This window comes from Eublepharis macularius, chromosome 4 (assembly GCF_028583425.1).
Source record: "Eublepharis macularius isolate TG4126 chromosome 4, MPM_Emac_v1.0, whole genome shotgun sequence".
Taxonomy (NCBI): domain Eukaryota; kingdom Metazoa; phylum Chordata; class Lepidosauria; order Squamata; family Eublepharidae; genus Eublepharis; species Eublepharis macularius.
Genome location: NC_072793.1, coordinates 47,231,014 through 47,252,620, shown reverse-complemented (window position 1 = coordinate 47,252,620; position 21,607 = coordinate 47,231,014). Strand labels below are relative to the sequence as shown.

The 21,607-nt window shown below is 46.0% G+C and overlaps 1 protein-coding gene across 1 annotated transcript; it reads right to left on the bottom strand.

Annotated features, from left to right (window-relative positions):
- Window positions 1-994: 994 nt before the first annotated feature.
- LOC129327231 (prostaglandin E2 receptor EP1 subtype-like) lies at window positions 995-6,971 on the bottom strand. Its single transcript, XM_054975716.1, has 3 exons — window positions 6,885-6,971; window positions 3,504-4,362; window positions 995-1,292 (listed from the first exon to the last, which is right to left on the bottom strand). The coding sequence occupies exons 2-3, from the start codon at window positions 4,329-4,331 to the stop codon at window positions 1,038-1,040; spliced, it is 1,083 nt and encodes a 360-aa protein (XP_054831691.1). The 5' UTR covers window positions 4,332-4,362; window positions 6,885-6,971; the 3' UTR covers window positions 995-1,037.
- Window positions 6,972-21,607: the final 14,636 nt, after the last annotated feature.

Sequence of the window (21,607 nt, the reverse complement as noted above, 5' to 3'; positions counted from 1 at the left end):
CAAGTAATGGATGCAACCATTAAGCTACCCTGAGCTACCAGCCCTAGCCCTGCCCTCTTCAATGCTATTTATATATAACCTCTAAATATGTTAGGGGTGGAAAGGGCTGTATATACTGATACTTTACGAGCAGCCTCTCTCTGGGTTGGGATATGGAAAGTATAGCATGAGCTCAGAATGGCTACAGCACCATAGGATAACAAATAGAATACTGTATATTCAGACAGCTGCACCTGAATGATGGAACAGCCTGAATAGAATTGCTCAAAATAGAATTGCTCAAAATCTAAAGATTTCTGATTACCAGCTTGGTAATCACTGACACGTTTCCTCCCTGCTTAGATATCCAGAGATATTTTTTAAAGAAGCTGTTGAGCCATGCTATGGTGTCCTTAATAGAATCATCCTCTGAACCCCATCTCTATCTCACCACTTTAGAATATATGGCATAACAGGAAAGCCTTCCGTGTTCAGCTTATCAAACCGTCTCTTATTGAGTAGGACCATTGTCTATTTAGTTCAGAATCAACTCCTGTAACCAGCAGTGATTTTTCAGGATCTGATGCAATGATTTCCCCAGTCTTGGTTAACTGGAGATGCCCAGAATTGAACCACAATTCTTCTGTATGTAAAGGGTGTGCTCTGTCACTGATCTATGCCCTTCCAAAGTAATGATCATCCCTTCCCAGAAAGATCCCATGTTTTTCATTCGTAGGAAAGACCTACAATGGAAAACTAAGCAGGGAGCTGACCCATATGTATTCTCTGCTTCACACTCTTGGATCCCATTTCCCTCTTGTGGAGTAAATTAAGCCTGTCATATTGGCTTCTATCACCAGCATACTGTATCAGCAAAGGGCTCTGAATACTGACTCTAGAGAGCCTTACGTTGCACACAAATCTCATGCCCCTTCTTGCCAAATATAGTTTCCTAGGGAGACAGTTTTTGCAAACATGGGGCAAGGGGAGGGTGGAATGTGCAAAGTGCTTCATAGGCATCTTCGGAGGATAAGTACCTCCGCTTGTTCCAGACAACACTAGAGGCGGCCAATAGCAATGCTGCGCTCAGAGCTTTGGAAGGAGCTGGCCTCCCAGCGATCAAAACGCATCCCCTTGAGATCAGTGTGTCGTAGAAATAGAGCAAGGAGCTTGCGCAGCACAGCACGCCGCAGCAGGATGTATACCCAGGGGTCCAGGATCTGGTTCCAGGAAGCCAGGCGCACACCAAGGAATAGCAGCTGCTCGTAATCCAGGGCACCACTGGAGTTGCTCACTGACAGGATGACAAAGACCTGGGACAGGAAAGGGAAATACAGCGGTGAGAAGACAATACGTCTGTGGGGACCTCAAAGATGCATGTCTTTCTCCAGACAGAGAAGCAGGAACCTGCCCCCCCAGCCCCCTCCACACCAATGTTAGATTGAATCTGCAAGTACAGTTACTAGCAAATACATCCACACCCAACTAGTCTGTAGTTGTTCCTTCCAAGGCCTGGGAGGTGAGTTCGTTGTCTGGACCTCAGGGTCCAGAGCTGCATCACAAATCTCCCATGCGCAATGCCAGTTTCAATGAAGCTTTGGCCACTCGATAACATAGAAGACAAAATTTTTCTGTTCCAATTTCCCCCAGGAAGATGCTTTCCCTGATCAAACAGTTCCATTAGGTCTGAGGCTGCTGTATCCACATGCATCAATTGATTCTGCACTGGAGAACTCACTAATGCTTGTCCTTCCATACAAATCACCATGACAAACCTGTCCCCTGCTTCTCCTGATTAGAGAGGTGAAGATGGGGATTGAAAAATTTCCCTCATGGATTTCCCTCCTGTTTTTTGAATAAGACCTATGTTTATGTTTTCTTTTAGAATGAGTGAGATGCTTTTATAGACAAGTTCCCTCCTGTTTTTTGAATAAGACCTATGTTTATGTTTATGTTTTCTTTTAGAATGAGTGAGATGCTTTTATAGACAAGTTCTACTCACTCGAAAGATGTTACATAAATATTTTTATGCAAGCCCATCTACAGCATTAGATAATGATATAATTCTTGAGAATACTATAGATATACAACATATTTCCAAGGACACATTTACTGTTTAAATATGATCAGTTTTGTTAATATGCTGTCATATGCTAGATTATAATACATTATCAGAGTTCTGTGATTTCAATGTTATAAAAATTCAACTATATAGTCAAATATGCTGCTAGTCCTGTTGTAACTGTATGAGAACATTTCTGTCCACTTTCTTTTGTTTAATACAATTTTTTTTCTATTTTCAACTTTTTGTTTTTCTTACATATCAGGCAGCAAAATATCCAGCGTTTGGTCTCTCTCTCTCTTACTCACTGAAGTATTGGGTATAGTCACAATTTTGCTTGTAGAAAACGAAGGCCTTTATTAGTTCCATCCAAAGCAGAATTACATCATTTTATGCCCATTGAGCTCAATAAAGATTTTATTTATCTATAAAACGTATAAGGGCTAACCAAGGTGGCTAAATATTTTTTAAAACCACACACAAAAACAATTAAAACAAACAAAAACACATCATTGAAACAATTAAAACCCAAGTGAAAATAACACATACAAAACCACAGGGCGTTTCCACATGGCTTACCTTTTGCCGGAATACAGCGTTATTGCACGAGAACAAGCTGTTCCAGAAAGTTCCAGAAAAAGATAAGCTGTGTGGAAACGGCCATAAAAATAATTTAAACATACGGCAGGAAGAGGGACCACTGAGGGAATGTCACATAAAACAAAAAAATCTTCACTTTTCTGGTGGAATATGGCAACAGAAGGGGACAGATGAGTCTCTGAAAGGAGAGAGTTCTGTAGTTTTGGTGCCACAACCAAGAAGGGTCTCTCCTGAGTTGCCACCTGCCTAGAAGGCAGGAGCAGGACCTCAGAAGATGACTGTACCAGTCAGGTAGGTTTGAAAGGGTATGTTGGTCCCAAGTCATATGGAGCTTTAAAGATCAATACCAGCACCATGCATTGTGCCCAGAAACAGATTGGGAATTTGGGAGCCAATATAGATGGGCCAAGACTGGAATGATATGGTCCCTACATCTCACTTCAGTCAAAATCCTGGCTGCAGCATTCTGCACCAGTTGGAAGTTTCCAAACCTTTTTCAAGGGCTGCCCCACGTAGAGTTCATTGCAGTAATCTAATCCAAATGTAACCAAGGCACGTGCTGAATTGTCCAAATGGCATGGTTATCCTCCCAAATTCCATAAACATGCCAAATAGTATAACTGTATAAGCTATCCAAATTATAAATGATGCATTGATGTTGTTGAAGCAGTAGAATATGTAAAGGTTTGATATGAAAGTTAAGTATTACATATATTTTAGTTCCCCCCAAAATCCCATTTTTTTCCTAGAAAAGGAAAGAACAAAACGTTTTCTCCCCCATGGCTTCAAAGTTTCTTAAATTTTTACACCTCTGTTCTTGATTAAAGGCCCATCCATTTCACTTGCATGCATCCCCACTCACCAGTAAGGGGCTCCAGCAGATGCAGGAAACCACCATGATGCCCACCAGCTGCACAACCATCTCAATGTCATGAGCCTTGGCTCGCCGGTGCCCACACTTGAGCTGACCACGGAGCCGCGCCCGCACCAGGATGAGTCCGCTGAATGTGTTGCAGAAGAGGGAGGCCAGCAGGGAGACCAAGCCTAGCAAGGAGAAGAGGAGGGCAAAGGCTCCCTCAGGCCAAGCTTCTGCTCCTCGCACCTTGATGAAGCACCAAGTGCCAGGGGACTGAACAACATAGCTGCCAAAGGTACAGAGAGGCATCAGAGCAATGGCCAGAGCAGCTGCCCACAGTCCCAGCAAGGTGAGCTTTGTCCGGCCCGGTGTGACCACGGCAGCGTGCAACAGAGGACGAGTAATGCCCACGCAACGCTCCACTGCCATGATGCAGCCCAGAAAGAGTGGGCAGAGTCCAAAGAACACCATGCAGGCACCAAAGAATTGGCAGAGGGCTCCAGAAGGGTCCATGGCTGCCCAGCCACGCCGCGTGGCGTAGAGTCGCAAGACAAAGGAGCCTGGGATGACATGGCCTGCTAGGTCAGTGATAACCAGACTGCTGGCAAAAAGCAGGAATGTGGCCTTGGAGCGACGCCGGAAGCGGGCATACGATTGTACCAGGATAGCCAGTGCCACCACATTGGAGACAGCACCCAGAGTCAGAGAGAAAATGGGGGCAGCAGCCGATGAAGCGCTTGTGGTGGTCTTCACCAACTCCGTGTGCGTTGAGGAGTTTGCCAGAGGAATGGCAGCTGGTGCCTGGGAAGCATTGGGTGGGTGGATGGCAAACATCCTGTCACTAACAGTCTCCGTGTGTAGGCATCTGTCAAGGGAAAACAGGCATCAGATACTCTCTTGAGAGTCTTTAAAAAGAAGATCCCAAAGAACTGCCTTTCCCCGGAGCCTCGACCCTCTTCTCTTCTTCACACTCTCTGCTCCAGGAGGAGAGGAGAGGACGGAAACATCCTGCCTGCTGGATTTGGCAGCTACAGTCCAGCAGGCAGAGCTCCTGCAGAACCCCCAGCCCAGAGAAGCCACTTTGCTTTCTTTTTCCTTATTTCAGCTCTACTAATTCCCTTTCACCTAACTTCCTCTTCTTCCTTCTGTGAGCTTCCCCTCCTCTTTTCACCCCTCTTTATTTGTGTTTCACGCCTTAAACTGTAAATCTGGAAGCAGGATTGTAGGTTAGTAAATGCTGCACTGAGCATTTGGGTGCTTTAATGCAACGATGGTATTGGTGGTGGTGATGAGAGCTGGCAGGAGCCTGGGAGGGAGGGAGGCTCCTTGAGAGTCTGCTGTACCTGGGGTTTTCAGGAAGTAGAGATAACTTCTAGGCAGTGCATACAGCCCTACTTGTTTATTCATTAAGACAGTTACAGTGCTATCCTAAGTAAAGTTACACCCATCTAAGCCTATATACTTCAATGAACTTAAAAGGGTACAATTCTGCTTAAGATGGCACTGTTATACTTCTGCATTAACATATCAAAGGATCCCCAAGATGAATATATAGTTATTCTGCAATTCCCCTCCACCTTTTGGGGGATCATATAGGTGGATGGTGAAAAGTGCTGTCAAATTGCAGCCGACTTATGGTGACCCTGTAGGGTTTTCAAGGCAAGAATAATATAAATCTTGACCAGGCGCAGCTTTTAAAAAATGTCAACATGCTCAGCATGTTTAATATTATAAATGCAAGAGAGTATGCGACAAATTCTTTACCACATTCTTTCGACTGCATAAATCGTCACAATAATAAACTGATGAGGACAAGGGGAGCTTGTTCCTGGGAACTGGCCTTGTTCTACTCTTACAGCTGGTCGTCATGTCAAAAACGATGGAAACACATTGTGAATCTGAGAGACTAAACCACCAGACAATTCACAATTCAATCCTAATCAAAGTTACTGGTCATTATCTATGCTTTTCAAGTAAATGCAAGATTTGAACTACTACTTTGAACTAGTCTTATACTGGACACATTGTTACTAACTCCTCTTGTCTAATAATTCAAGAAGCAAACTTACTAAACTGTTGCCATAATTGTGATATATACAGCAGGTTTGTTTTTTTTAAAAAAAACAGCTACCTGTAATAAGTACATGCAGTATAACTGAATTTCTCTGCTCTTTAAATTTTTTGTTTCTGTTGTCTGGCTCAATTTAACCTGGGGCTAAATTCAGAACCAGCGGATTGAGTCGTGGCTTCTAACCCACTGCAGCTCAAATACTTGTCCTTGTGAATGTGAAATAGAAGATACTTTAGATAACCCACAAAGTTTAATCCCCCCATTCACTTTTAACCACTCTTTTGTACTCACGCTATGGGGATGGACTAGACTTTCCCCCATCTTTGTAATACATGCTCATTTAATCTGCACTATTGTAGGAAGTGTGGATAAATTGATGAGGCGCTCTCATGTATGAGGCATGGGAACTATATATATGAATCAGAGCTTCCAGTTCACATTATTTAATGCGAACGGTCCCTTCCAAACATGGACCAGAAATCAATGACACATTCTGCTTGAATTCTTCTCTGTCGGAGATGTATCTGTAACATCTTCTGTATTGAGATGGGCCTTTCCCAGAACCAGCTGCCTCCAAAGGTGCAATTGTTACATACATACAATCATCATTACACCCCTTTTCTCTGGGATTAAGTAATCCAGGACAACAGCCAAGATTCACCATTGCTTTCATGGATTAGACTCGCCAATCTAACCACACAAACATACATAAACCTCACTGTAACTGTGAGTACAACAGAATGGTTAAATTGCGTTAAAGCATAACTAGCAGGAGGCTAAAGTGATTATGAGTAGGCGCCAGCTCTCTTTGGAAGAATTTTGACGGCACAAAGAAGAATCTCGCCCTTTTTAGATTACAGGAATTTAGGATTAATAACTATCGTCTTGCGATCCAGTATTTATTAGCACGGATTAGTAGCTGCTCTTTAGGCATGCGAACATCGACTCCTCCGCTCCCCCTTTGCTTGTTGGTCATCCCGGGCGTGGAGCGCACCACCGTTTTTATACGGTACTTAAACAGTATTACGAGACCTGGAATAAATCTTTTCCCTAACACAGTGTCGCTTCCCAGCGCCCTCGCTAACGAAGATGACTCTCCGGAGGGACACGCACGGACCCTCGAAGGGCGGCACGGTGGGGGCTCGTCTGTCTTGAGCGGGTCGCCCTTCACCGCTTCCCCAGGCGCAAGAAGAGCTCCCGGGAGGCGTCCCGCAGTCTTCGATCGGTCCAAGCGGGGCCGCCCTGTCTCTTTCGCCCCCCCACCGGGCTCCCCCATGCCATCGGTATTTATGGCACGCAGCCTGGCAGCCACTCACCTTTCTCAAGTCCCGTCCCGCCTTCCCAAGGCGTGCGAGTGAGTCCTTCGCAATGAAGCCCGCCTGTCCCGCGCTCAGCGCTGTTGTGCCTCACCCTTCCCCGCTCCGCAGCAAGTTATGGGACGGACATCGCCCTCTTCCGGCGCTAGGGGACGCTCGGGCCTCCTCCGGCGCCCTCTGAAGAAGAGTCGGATCGGTTCTAAGGAGGAATCGACAAGAACTTGAAACTCCTCTCCCGCAAGAGCGGCTTGATTCAGTAAGACCGTAAGCTTACGGAGAGCTGATGAGTCTTCTGTCCCCGCTGCTGCTGCTGCTGCTAAGGCGGAATGGGCGCGCAACTACTGCTGACCATGCCGGGGGTGGGGGAGCCTCCACCCTAGCCCCCGTCATTGTGAGGAAACGTGAGGTGTCGTTCGTTCCAATTAAGTGACCACATATTCATAGTCTGACACGCGGAGAGGCCAGAAACGGGGTTTTTCAGGGCTCAAGTTTGATGGCACTGCACCATCAAACAAGAAGAGACTTTGGAGTTCCCTGATTGAAAATCCAGATGTGTAGTTTGGGCCTCAGCCAGTTTATAGTCACAGTGTGTAAACAGGTAAACCCACTCTTCCTTCCCTGCACTATTTCCCTAATTGAAAACATCCCTTCCCCGCTGGTGGGGAAGAAAAAGACAGGAAAACACAAGTATTGTCCTCTTTTTGTCCTGTTTTTAATTGGGCTTAAAGCAGAGATAATCATGATTATCTTGGCATTGCCCACTGGTAGTTGGGGTGGGAAGTGAAGCTGTGGTGGGAATAGTCACAAAGTTCCATTCCCCCGTCCATTCCCCTCCTATTCTTAACCTGTTCCGTTCATCTGCTGTCCCAATCAGCACTCACCCCTTTCTGTTGATTGTGGTCCCAAATCACAGTAGCAGCCATCAGGCCTCCACATATATCAACCATGGCTAGTCTCAAAGAAGCCATTTTGAATCCTTCCTTAGGTTCAGATCTGAGGCAAGCACTCGGGCAGAGAAATGTGCATCTCTCTGGAAACTATGCTGAAGACAGCAATGATGGTGATTACGACTGCTCCAACAATATGCATGGCCCTGAGTATAAGAAGACAAATCCCTGAAGCAAGGAGCTTACTATCTAAAATTTGACACAGGGGAGACAAAGTTTGACATACAGGGGACAAAGTTTGACAAAGGCAAGGGAGGGAGATGGAGGTGAAGGGAAATACTTTAGCAACATGTATTAGGCTTAGTTTCAACAGGGAAGGGGGACTGAGGGGTTGTGCCAAAGATTTTGTGGAAAAAGGTGATTTCTGTGGTAGCAAACAACTGAAAGAAGTGAGAGAGATGGCATCGCACAAGTGTTCTGGGAGGTTGTTCCCTGCATAAAGAGCAGCAAGGGAGAAAGGGCAGAGTCGTCTGAGGGAGCCCAAGAATTTAGGACCTCTCAGGGTGGTTGGAGATGGAAGAACAAAGGCCATGGACAGGAATGTATCAGGATATGAGACTGGAAAGTAAGAGGAACGAAGCTATGAAAGGCTTTGATTGTAGGGAAGAACAGGGTGTTTGTGTGGGATCCGGCTGGTGATTGATGGAGCATCTTGCAAAGAGTCATGTTGATTTGTCTACCAGGATCACTTTACACATGATGTAATTTCCTTTGCAGAATTCATGGAAGCCATTGCTAAATGTGTGTTTCATCTACACATAATAAAATAGATACATATCTGTTCATCATCCAATGAACTCCACAAGAAGTGATCTGATGGATCCGACCAGTGGTCCATCTCGCCCAGCACTGTATTTCACACAGTGGTCATAGTTGCCTTGGAGGGCCAACAAACAGGGCATAGAAGCCTAGCCCTTCTTTTGATGATGTTGCCTCCTAAAACTGGCATTCAAAGGTTTACTACCTCTGGATGGTGAGGCTCCCTTCAGACATCATGGCTAGTAGCTATTGATGGACCTCTCCTCCGTGAATCTAATTCCCTCTTAGAGTCATCTGTGTCATCACCACATTCGTTCGCCATGAATTCTACAGATTCATTACTAATTGAGGGGGAAAGTACTTCATTTTTCTGCCCTGAATCTATTGTCTATGTGCCTCTGAGTTCTAGTATTATGGGGGGGTGGGCAGAGAGAGAAATTTCTCTGCATTTACTTTCTCCACTTCATGCATAATTTTATAAAGCTGTCATTTCCCCTCTTAGTTGTCTTTTTTCTAAACTGAAACACCCAACTCTTTAGCCTTTTCTCATACATGCAGAATGCATGCCACTTGGTACTTGCAATTGTGTGAAGAAGCCTGACAGAGGCTCATAGAAGTTCCTCCAACAGGTGATTATGAAACTCTGAGTGGTGAAAAAGGGACTCTGTGTTCTCTGCAGCAGCTCTCTGAGAGGGTTGCCCAACAGCTTGGGCTGCTTATAACATCATCTGTTGGGGAAATGAGGTGATTTACAGATCACAAACCGCAGAGCTCCTCTTCTAAATGACAGATTGTGTGTTTGTGGAGGAGATGGTTCTGCTACTAACCATGAGACGAAGTAACTTGATGAAAACAGAAATGATCATCAAGAGTGACAGTCAGTTTCAACTCAGGCAGTACTAAAGAAAAATCTGAATGAAGATTGTGTGTTATAGGTGTCCCATTCTGAATGCACTGCGGTAGAATGAGCAGAGAGACTTATTCCTTCCATCCACTTCCTCTTGTCTCCAACACAGGTACAAAATACCTGCAAGTACGGCAAGCCACGTTGTAGGAAGCAATCGAATAATCCACACCACTTAGCGCAAAAAATATCTAGTATCCAAAGTCTCTTTGGAAACTGATCTAGAGATTAGCAGAAAATTATACCCAGGAATAGGTCCTACAGAACCCCTTACCCAACAATGGATGGATGTTTAGACAGATGTCTTGTTGTATACATTAGCAGGTCAGCGAGGTAGATGTTCCTTTTCTTTCACAATATGACGGAGCGTGGCTGGCTGCTCAACTATGACACTTTCAAGAATACGAAAGGAGCTATCTAGTAGCCAGGAAACCCCAGCAGTTTCTGTTCTGTCTTGTTCCTATTGATTGCAGGGGAACAATCTGATAAGGCGGCAGGGGAGGGTAAATAACAACTTGAGAATGAGCGGAGGAGGCAGGACCTAGCAAAAGTTTTTTGTTCTGCCAATGCCCAGCACTCCCAAGAGAAATGAAGGGATCACTGATCAGGCATCTTCCGATATAGTACTGGCATAAGCAGCCCCCACCCCACCCCAGGGAGAGGTGGAGAGTGACTGATGAGTAAAACCATGTACGGGGGAGAAGGGCTAAACCACTTGCAGTACTGAATCGTGACCTACAAGGCTGTCATTGTTCTTTCTAAAATACTGGAAAGATCCTTTCAAGGATCCTTTCAAGGATCAGAAAGGAAAATATGCTGGAAGATCCTTGATCGGATTTCCAGGGCATTTTCCTCTGTAAAGAGTAGCTGTGGGTATCCCTATTCTGGATTGGGATTGTGATACAATGGAAGGGGTAATTTTTTTCTCTCCACGCCATTTTTGGTGTGGTATAGTGGGTAGAGTGTAGGACTAGGATCTGGGAGACCCAAGTCTGAATCTCCATTCGGCCATGGAAGCTCACTGGGTGATCTTGGACTAGTCACATACTCTCAGCCTAACCTACCTCATAGGGTTGTTGTGAGGATAAAACAGAGGTGAGGAGAATCATGTGAGTCGCTTTGGGTACCTGTTGGGGGGAAAGACAAGGGTCTAAATGACAAAAAAAAGAGTTAAATACCAGTCTTCAAATGAGCCTCACCTGCTAGGTTGTGAACCTACAGAGTTGCCAGTGTGCACGTATGGAGAGCATGTGTGCCACTATACCTCCTGTCTCTCTTTGTATGAGAAGAGCACCAAAATAGCAGGGCAGGTTCAGAGACCCTCCCCTCCTCGCAAAAATAGTCCCTTGTCTTCTCTCTCTTCCTTCACCCTCTCACATCCTGAGTGGACTGTCTGCCACCCTCAACAGTCAGACCTCCAATATTCCATGCACATGTTTGGGTGGGTGTAGAACTCCTTTCCTTGTGAAAGCTAATCTTTTGTGGGTGGGGCTCTCCATGCCACAAGCACAGGCCAGGAGCAATAGACATCTGGCAGGAATGGGTTGGCTTGGCTGTGTTATACTGGGGAAGCAGAGTGAGAAAGTAAGGCAGAGTTTTTGAGGGGGTGTGTGTTGTCTCTGAATTTGCCTGTTCTGATTTATTCCTTGCTATAGTACACGTCCTAATACTTGGCTTGTTGCCTGTCTCCAGTTGTCTTGTACTACCATCTCCATGGTCCTAAGTCTGATGCTGCTGAGGTCTTAATTCTAGCTCCTCCTCTTCCTGTCACATGCTTTTAGTTCAGTAGGTCCCATACTGCCAGCCCTGGGTTAAAAATGGGTCTAATATCCTGAAAGGTTGAAGAACCACTGCTCTAAGAATGATAATGTATGTGAACCAATATAAATAACTATATAAATGCTTATTGTTATTATCTGGAAATTGTGCCATCACTCTTTGACAACTGCTGGTCAGCAAAAGATGCAGCTCTTCTGTCTTAAAACCTGTCCCCCCTACTGGCCCCTTCACCCATCCTCTTGCTTTGCCTGCAATGAGGCAAAATGGCAGCAATATCAGTGAGGAAGGCAGAGCAGCAGGGCAGTGACTTCATCTTGTCTGTCTCTCTCTGAGTTCTTAAAAAAAAAGATTTAAAGAGATAAGCATTGAGTGATAAACAGGCAAGCCTATATTTGAACTAGAAGCTACAGACCATGCAGAATCTTGCATAAGAACTGAGGAAACAAGAATAAAGAAGTGTTCACCTCTCAATTCTTTCCACAGTGCAGGGCATGAGGAGCTCCCAGCAGCTAGGGCAGATCCCGCAGGAGCCACTGTATTAAGTGAAGGCTGAGTACTCTTTGTGGAAGAAACTCTTGGACAGCCAGGTTTTGGCTTCAGTTTGTGTATGTAGCAGCATCTCCTTCAAGCCAAAGAGTAACTCCGGCTCTTGAGAGCTGCATCCTTCCCTCCACCATCAGAGCCCACACTCCTCTGTGGCCTCATTAGTGATAATGGCTTCATAGCCGCTGAGTGCTTTAATAATGAGATTGCGGTTGACTGTGTGAGGCCTCCAGAGTGGGTTCCCAGAAACCCCCAATGGTGCCCTCCTGCTCACAGAGGAAGTAACGTAATAAAGATTTTAAAAAACCCAAACAAACAAAAAAAAACCCTCAGCACTCAAGCCAAGGGTGCGCGGTGGGGCGTCTGACTGCTTTTCCCAGCAGTAACAGCTCTTCCAATGTCCCTCAATTCCCCATTCCACATTTAACGCAGTCTAGACTTCTTTGACTTCCACCAACAACTCTGCAGTCCCTCCTGTCATTTCTACTTTATCTCTATTCCTTCCCTCAACCCAGCCTGAATACTACATCATGTTTCTTTAATTCTGATAGCCCTAAGGACAAAACTCAGCCAGATACCAACCTCTATATGCAGCATTAGTGTGCCTCCTATCTATTTCTCTCTCTCACACACAGAATCCACCCCACCATGCCGCCCCCACAGGCTGTGAACTCTATTATGGTCTCAGGTCAGGTAGAACAGGAGCTTTGTTTTGATGCCTTTGCAAACTGAAGACAGGAACGAGAAATGGTAGAAGTAGCAGTGCAGGGGCTGTTACTAGCAGCAAGGAAGGGCTCTGCTGATGTCAGACAGGCACAGGGCTGTCATATGGTTGCCAACCTCCAGGGGGCTCCTGAAGATCTTCCAGAATTACAATTGATCTCACTACAGAGATCAGTTTCCATGGAGAAAATGGCTGCTTTAGAGGATGGATTCTGTGGTATTATACCCCGCTGAGGTCCCTCCCCTCTCCAAACCCTGTGCTCCCAGGGCTCCACTCCCAAAATGTCCAGGCATTTCCCAATCTGGAGCTGGCAGCCCTACTGCCATTTCTTTTACAGACAGTGGCCATAACAGTTGTGTGACAGAAATTTAAGATTTCAGCAGTTGCTTTATGCCATATTTGCAGCAGTTTGTAACTGTGAACATTACAGCATAGTATAATTCTCTTCCATAAACTAGGAACCGGAGGGGTTCTGTGCTGTTGGCACCAAACAATCCTGACAGAAGAAGTCTGTGCTGTTGAAGTGAAGCAACCCCAGAAAAGACGTTTGGGAAGCTGAGCTACTCTGGCCCACGGAGCTGAAAGAGGTAAAAGGAAACTGCAGGAAATTGAATATCACATCTCAGTTGAAATTTACCAGCCAGATGATATTTGCCAGTTTCTGTTGTAATGGCCAATAAAAAGACTTGCGTGTCAAGAGGCACAAATAGTCTACAGTTGCATGTCCTACAATTCCATAGAAAGCTGTCATCATGAGTGAATGAAATTACTTCTAAATTAGCTCTCAGCAGGAAGAAAAGATTATGTATGCTTAGGGAGGGCTCCTTGAAGATAGGAAATGAATGTGGGAGTTTGTATTCAGATTCTGAGTATGGCTTCCAGTCTTCCTGTATTCCTCTCATCTCACAGTTGCATCGGGCTGTTGCATCAGCTTTTCTTACTATGAAACTTTTTTATAATGAGAAACCTATTGAGTGGCACAAAGTAAAGAAAGCCATCCAAGGGTTTTGCTGGCATATGTCAATGAACCCCTGAATCTGCTTGCTCCATGGACTTTGATGACGAGTGGCTAATAGTCATGGGAATACTCACCTACATAGGTGGGGACAGAAGAAAAAGAGTTAGAAGTTGGAATGTAATTGGCAAAGGAGAAACAAGCCGTGTGGCTGGTTAGGAAAAAGCAGTCTTAGGAAGCTGTAAGGACTGCTACTGTAGAAACTGATGCCACCTAAAGCACCTACTGTCTGACTGTCTGCCTTCTTGCCTGCTCTTTCATGCTGAATTTATTGATTTATTATTTAAAAAATGGCATCTACAAGGTATCCACAAGGAAACACATTCAAGTAGGTGCCCCTGGAATTTACTATCAGTTGGGGAAGTAGAAAGCCATGAATACCTAGGTCTCCTGTGCTCTATAGCATCATTTTATCATGGGCTAGCATATTGTTGCTCTGATGACCCTTTCTCTGCTGCTAAACACCATAAAAGTCTCTTTAGTGTCGTCACTCGTCACCCCTCTCTGTTCTCTAGGACCTCATTTTCCCTCACTGGCTTTTCATACAATCTCAGACAAAACACTCTTCTGCTTAGCAACTGAGACTGCAGGCAGAAATTGTCTGTTTATATTATTAATAATCTGACATAAACAATGGAATATGGGGTTTGGATTCCAGGACAGCAGTCCATCTTTATGGCCAAGGTGAAAAGCAAAGAGGGCAATGGGGGGAACATATTTGCCAACAAGTCTACAAATGCCAATAGCCCACAAAAATGTTTACTTGCATGACTGTGTGAACATATGTAATTCATTTGCAACAAATTGCTGCCATAAAAGAACAAAAACAGCTTCACTTGTCCACTGTAATGATTAAGATATGGATCTTGTTTTTTAAATCATTTTGTAAGTCATTCTGTTATGGGTTTTGGCTAATAAGAAATAAATTGAATTCAGCTAAAACAAAAGAAATGTCTTCTCTTTCCCCTCTTCACTAGGCATTAAACAACTTGCTAACTTCTTTCATCATCAGGACAAGCCCTCTGTAGAACAAGCCGACAAAATCAAGCTGGGAATTTTTTTTTATTTATTTAAAACGTATCTATGTAGCTTTTCCACTCAAATAGGTTTCCAAAGTGGCCAACACTGAAAATATTAAAACATTGGAACATTAAAACAGCATTTCAAATAATATATAAAATAATTCAATAAAAACATATGAACACACAACACCAAAAACAGAGAAGAGGCCAATAACAGTTATTGGAGATATGCCAAACAAAATGAAAGTCTTCACCTGTGGTTGAAAGACAACAATAGAGAAGACATGTGAATTTCCCTGGGGAGGCAGTTCCAAAGTTTTGGTGCCATGGCTAAGAAGGCTCTTTCTTGGTTTGCCACTCATTTAGCTTCAGGTGGTGGGGGCATACAAAGCAGGGCCTCTGAAGATGACAGGAGTGGATGGGTAGGTTCACATGGAAACAGGGGGTCCTTAAGGAAAGCTGGGACCAAGCCATATAGGGCTTTAAAGGTCAATACTAGCACCTTGAATTGAACCTGGAAGTAAATTGGGATCCAGCGTCGATGGAACAAGACTGGAGTGATATGATCCCTATATAGGGATCCCATTCCCCAGGTGGGGATGGGGGATCCCCCTTTCACCCCCCTGCCACCACTTACTCAGCCGGTGGAGAATAGGCCTCCAGGCATGCTCCTGAGGTTGGCACAACCACATCACTGACATCATCATGCCGCCCCAAGAGTACTCCCATGCTTTGCAGCAGACTGATTTGGGCCCCAAACGGGCAGAATTGGGCCTGTTTGGGGCCCAAATTGGCCCATTGTGAAGCACGTGCACCCTCCTCCACCTTGCACAATGACCTCAGTTCCCAGAAGTGATGTCATCATACCGGCATGGGGCTGCACATGTGAGGAGGTTACCACGAAGAAGACAAAGGTAAGCACTGAGTCCCCCTCCTCCTGCTGGGAGGTAAGGGACTACCCCTATCCCTCTCTCCAATCAGCATTCTTGCTGCAGCATTCTGAACCAATGGCAGCTTCTGGAGAGTCTTCATGGGCAGCTCCACATAGGATGCATTGCTGTAATCTAATCTAGATGGTACCAGGGCATGCCACACAGCGGTAAGATTTTTCCCTTTCAGGAAGGGCTGAAGCTGATGAAAGGTGCTCTTGACCACCACTGCCACTTGTTTCTCCAAAACTGCCTCCAGGCATCTGTTCACAGTGTCCACAGCCTCCCTGGAATCTGCTGAGCTGAGAGTCATTACATATTGGTGGCAACTCAGCTCAAGTCTCTGGAGGACCTCTCCCATAGATGTTGAAAAGTATGGGGGACAAGACAGAACTTTGCTGAACCCTAGAGGGCCAGAGGCCAAGGGGTAGAACAGCAGTCCCCTACACCACACTCTGAAAATTACCTTTGAGATAGGACTGAAACCACAGCAGAACTGTGCCTTCCTGTTCCAAGCCTTGTATATTTTATGTTGGCTTGAAAAAAACACAAGAGGCCATGGCTCAGTTGTAGAGCATCTTGTTGGCATGCAGAAAGTTCCAAGTTCAATCCCTGTCATGTTTCGTTAAAAGGAACAAGTAGGAGATTATATGAAAGGCTTTTGCCTGAGACTCTAAAGACCTACTGCCAGTCTGAGTAGACAGTATTGACTTTGATGAACCAATGGCCTGGTTCACAATAAGGCAGCTTCACAGTTATGTGGTAACTGTATCTTCTGCTCAAAAAACACGTTTGGCACCCCTGGACAAACCAACACAGATTCCAAATTTAAGCCCCATATCATGTAGGGAACATGTGAAGCTTCACAAGTTCCATGGGGATGCACAGAATATTAGATCACTGTGGATACAAAACTGCACAGTGAAGAGTTTGGAGAAGCACATGAAACATTTTACACACTTCGGTGTTTGGTATCTCTTGAAACCTTTTATCCCAACAGAAGTTGGTCCAGTTCAGACAGAAACCAGAGAATCCCATCCATTTATATTTTGGCAGCTGTTGTCTTACTAATAAAATATTTTATAGATTTGTTCAGAGACGTGCAGAAGAGACCAGGAAGTGTATTGCATGTGGGGATTCTCAACTCTAATTCCAGTTTGCCTGCCATGCTTCTTACTATGTTGATGAAAACAGAGACAATCCTCTCTTTGTTGTACATAAATAAAGCACGCTTTCATTTACACCATTTTAGATTTTGTTTGTTCTCCAACTCCCTCGTACACTGGATCTGCTCATTTTAGGGGTCTCCACGTAGAATGATGGTCACTCTACACATTATTTCTTTTACACGTTCTGCATGGAGCCAATTCACGCTCTGCGTAGACACACATCACCTTGGGCTTCTATTAAAAAAATACAGCATGCAAATAGAAAGCTGCTGGTGGAGCAGGGCAGGGGGAGCTCCTGCCTATCTCCCAAGCTTTTCCCCCTGTGTAAAAACAGTGCAGGGGGGTGATATTTCCCCATTTCTTCAGCCCCACATGAAGGTATTGTGTGCACATATGGTATTCTGGGGTCCTTTGCGGCCACCCCATCCTTGCACCATATACTATTTAGTTTTTATTTTTAAACAGGACAAAGTCTTCATTACCATTTTTTAAAGACGGCTTTGTGTAAAATTCTGGAATATTGTCTGCCTTCAAATGATTTGCTTTTACTAGTTCCTCCTCCTTCCATCTTAATACTGAAAACAGTCTGCAGACAAGTACAGTCTAAACAAACAACATGTCTAAGTATAGGAATATTTAATTCTCCCTCTCTATTTCTTGAATGCCCAGTCTGAAAAGGTCTTTAGTATAACTGGAAAATTCACACATAATATTTTGAACAAAATTTTGCCTCAGTCTCTTCACATGATAGAGAGAAAAGCCACCGCCACTCTTAATTCATCCCTTCACCCACCCTTGTTTAAGAAGAGCTAACCCAGAGCTGGTCTGAGGAGAGAAAAGTTTCCCTTTCTGGCCCCTGTGAGGCAATTTCCTTGAAGGAAGCCTAGGGTAGTAGTACATTACAACAAGAAGCTTGTGCAAGCACTTTCTTTTGTGACCCCTTAAGAGAGGCTGAAAATGCCACAGCATAAATTGTAACACAACCAAGAGCCAGAAACCATGACAATTCTGTTGCAAACAGGAATTTTGTGGGTTTCTGAAACAAGCATAGAGAAGGCGCAGTTCATGGAAAAGAGAGGAAGGAGATACAACATGAGGTATTTATCTGGCATGGATCCTGGCAGCTCTTCCTAGCTCCTATACAGCTATCCTGATGGCTTCTCTGTTGATAGCCCTAATAAAGCAACAGACCAGAGTGGCAGACGGTGTGTGTGGCAGGGAAGCTCTAAAGAGGATTGATAAAAGGACCATTCTGGAAAATTCTAAAACATGACTGAAATCATGAGATTTCAATACTGTGGGAATGAGCAGTGGAAATCAGTATTCACAGGATAAAACTACCTTTCTCCTGCTGCTTTTCTGTGGTGATACATAAGACATCATCATTCTTGGACATGAGTGGCCTAACTACATGACATACAGTCCTCAAGTTGGGTCTGGGTCTGCCATGTTAGATATGCAAAGCCAAGCCACTCCCCTCCGGGAACTCATTTCCCAGATGCATGAGTCCTCCTGATCCAGGACCATGATGCACAGAGAGAAGGTGCTTTATGTCTTTGCCCCACACTGATTTTGTGATTGGAAATGGCCCAGGGAGAGCACTATTTGCTCCAAAATGTTGTATACCCCATCAGTACACATGGAGCCCAAAATGTGGTCCCTGCAGCTGTTTCAGGTCATGAAAACAGCATGGGGAAAACAGAGGCCTCTTCTCCTCATGCATCCGAATTAGGCCCCATGCACCCAGGAACTGGGTTGACTGTGTGGAGCCAGCTAAAAATAAAAACAGGGTTTCTCACCTGTAACTGTTGATCGTCGAGTCTCTTCTGTGCAAACACACATTGGGACTGCGCAGGTGCAGGCCAGCCGCGGAAAAGATTTTTCTAGCTTTTAGAGATGTGAAGGGGACGTTCGGATCCACCGCGCATGCGCGCCGGTGTTCCCGCCAATTTTGAATGTATATATAGCCGAACGTCCCCGGCATCCCCTCAGTTCACCTGAGCCGCCGGAGAACCAACTTAGTTAACCAAGCACTCACAGCGGGGTAGGTGGGAGGGAATGCGTGTCTGCACAGAAGAGACTCGACAATCAACAGTTACAGGTGAGAAACCCTGTTTGTCGTCGTCGTCCTTCTGTGCAGCCCCACATTGGGAGAATAACTAGCATCTCACCAATGGGGGCGGGTGTGAGTGTCTACTTGAACAAAGAATGCAGGACAGCCGTGCCAACAGCTGATTCACGCCGTGCATTCACGTCCACAGAATAATGTTTGATGAAAGTGTCTGCAGTGGACCATGTCGCGGCTTGACAGATGTCCCGGAGCGGCACTCCTCGCAGGAAGGCAGCAGAAGCAGCTTGCGCTCGAGTAGAATGAGCGGTAACCAACAAGGGGCACTGGACTCCAGCTTGCTGATAACAAAGTTTAATTGTAGACACAATCCAACGAGAGATGGACTGGGCAGAAGCAGGTGAGCCCTTGCGAGGGCCAGAGTAACACAAAAACAGAGCAGGCGATTTCCCAAAACCCTTGGTGCGATGTAAATAAAACAATAAAGCACGTTTCACATCCAATGTGTGTAGCGTCCATTCCCCTGGGGACGAGGGCGTCGGAAAAAAGGAAGGGAGGACCACCTTCTGCTGTAGGTGAAATTTGGAGACCACCTTGGGCAGAAATTCCATGCTAGTGTGGAGCATGACCGTACCAGGGAAAAACTGCAGGAAGGGAGGGTCACACCTCAAAGCAGACAGCTCCCCAAAACGCCTAGATGACGTGACTGCCACCAGAAAGGCTACCTTTTGTGTGAGTAAAGGCAAGGGACAGGTGGACAGGGGCTCAAAGGGCCGGGGCATCAGTTGGGAGAGTACCAGGGACAGACTCCACTGAGGAATCAGCGGGACCCTAGGAGGAAAGGTCTTGAACAGGCCCTTCAGGAACTGCTTGGAAAGCCAGTGTGTAAAAACGGTCTTCCCATCAATCTGCTCATGGAAAGCAGAGATCGCAGCCATGTGTTCCTTAATGCTCGAGAAGGCAAGACCCTGCGAGCACAAGTCCAGGAGGTAGTCCAGAATGATAGGTAAGGGACAATCAAAGGGAGAAGCGCCCCTGGGGGCCAACCAACTGGAAAAACGGGACCACTTCCTCTGGTAGGATAGCCTGGTTGATAGCTTCTGGGCATTCAGAATGACCTTAAGAACCTCTGAGGAGAGGCCTACTCCGGAGCGCACAGGAGCCAGGCAGCCAGGTTCAGAACTGCCACATTGTGGTGCCTGTCCCCATCCCTGATCAATAGGTCCGGGGCAGGTGGCAGTGCCAGGCATCGTCGCTGTGAAAGGGAGAGTAAGAGAGGGAACCAATCCTGGTGAGGCCACTGAGGGGCAATCAGGATACAGTGGGTGTCGAAGGCCCTGACCCTGGAGAGGACCTTGTGCATGAGCGGGAAGGGCAGGAAGGCATAAAAGAGCCCTGGGGACCAGGGTATCTGAAAGGCATCCCCTAGCGAGTGACAGCCAATTCCGGCCTGGGAGCAGAACAGCAGAGCCTGCTTGTTGTGGGCCGTGGCAAAGAGGTCGATGAGTGGTGTACCCCATGTGTGGAAGACTAGGTGGAGGTAAGCCCTGTTGAGGGACCACTCATGTTGAGGCAGAAACACCCTGCTCAGTGTGTCCGCAGTGGTGTTGAGCTCCCCGGCAATGTGAACGGCCCTGGGAAGGACGTTGTTGACAATGGCCCATTTCCAGAGAGTCGCTGCTTCCCTGCAGAGCTTGAGCGTTCCTCCCTGCTTGTTGAGGTAATAGCAGGCCGTGGTATTGTCCGACAGGACCTGAACCCTCTTGTTCCGAATGACATCTGTAAAAGAAGCAAGGGAGTAACGGATCGCTCTAAGCTCTAAGAGGTTAATGTGCATGTTTGCCTCAGTCGGGGACCAGATGCCTTGGGCTGACAGCTGCCCACAGCGCCCTCCCCATCCCAAGTTGGAGGCATCAGTAAAGACGGTGACCTCTGCCAGGAAAGGGCCAAAAGGACAACCTTTGCACAAATTCTCAGGGACAGTCCACCACGCCAAGTAACGCTGTATCACCCTGGGGATGGAGAACTTCTGATGCTGGCCCATAGTGAGGGGGTTGTACCTCCGGACGAACCAGTTTTGCAGAGGCCTCATACGCAGGCGTGCGAAAAAGACTACCCCTGTGGAGGAGGCCATAAGGCCTAGCAACGTCTGAATCAAGAGGGCAGTTTGGAAACGGTTGTACACGAAATGACGGGCTAGGGAGGAAAGCCTGGTCAACCGATCCGGGGTTAAGTAGGCCCTGCCCCGTGGCGAGTCGAAATGGACCCCTATAAATCTAATGGCTGTGCCTGGAGATAAGACAGACTTATCCCAATTTACCACCAAGCCCAACCTAGCAAGAACAGACAAGGTGAGGGCATTATGGTCCCGGAGAAAGTCAGCCGAGGACCCCACCAGGAGCCAGTCATCCAAGTAGGGATAGATAAAGCATCCCCTGGACCTTAGATACGCCACCACAGTGGCCATGCACTTTGTGAAAACCCTGGGTGCCGAGGCCAGCCCAAAGGGCAACACTGTATATTCATATACAGAACCCCCATAGACAAACCGCAGGTACTTTCTGTGGCCCTCAAAGATGGAGATGTGGAAGTAAGTGTCTTTCAGGTCTAGAATAGCCAGCCAGACACCTGCTTCCAAGAGCTCTATGACCCTTGTCAGGGTCAGCATCTGAAATTTCTCAACCTTTAAAAAGCTGTTCAGGCCCCTAAGGTCTAAAATGGGCCGAGACCCACCATCCTTCTTATCCACGAGAAAGTATCTTGAATAGAATCCCCAAGGGGAAGTAGCGGTATTGACCACACGAACAGCACCTTTGTTCACCAACTCCATAACATTATTATGTAAAACAACATCCCCACATGAA

What these genes read in the sequence shown, in the direction of transcription:
- LOC129327231 (XM_054975716.1), bottom strand. Translation starts at nt 4,331, where the DNA reads ATGTTTGCCATCCACCCACCCAATGCTTCCCAGGCACCAGCTGCCATT. An exon ending in TCTGCTGGAGCCCCTTACTG is followed by an intron (nt 1,293 to 3,503) that starts GTGAGTGGGGAT and finishes TTCCTGTCCCAG; the next exon opens with GTCTTTGTCATCCTGTCAGT.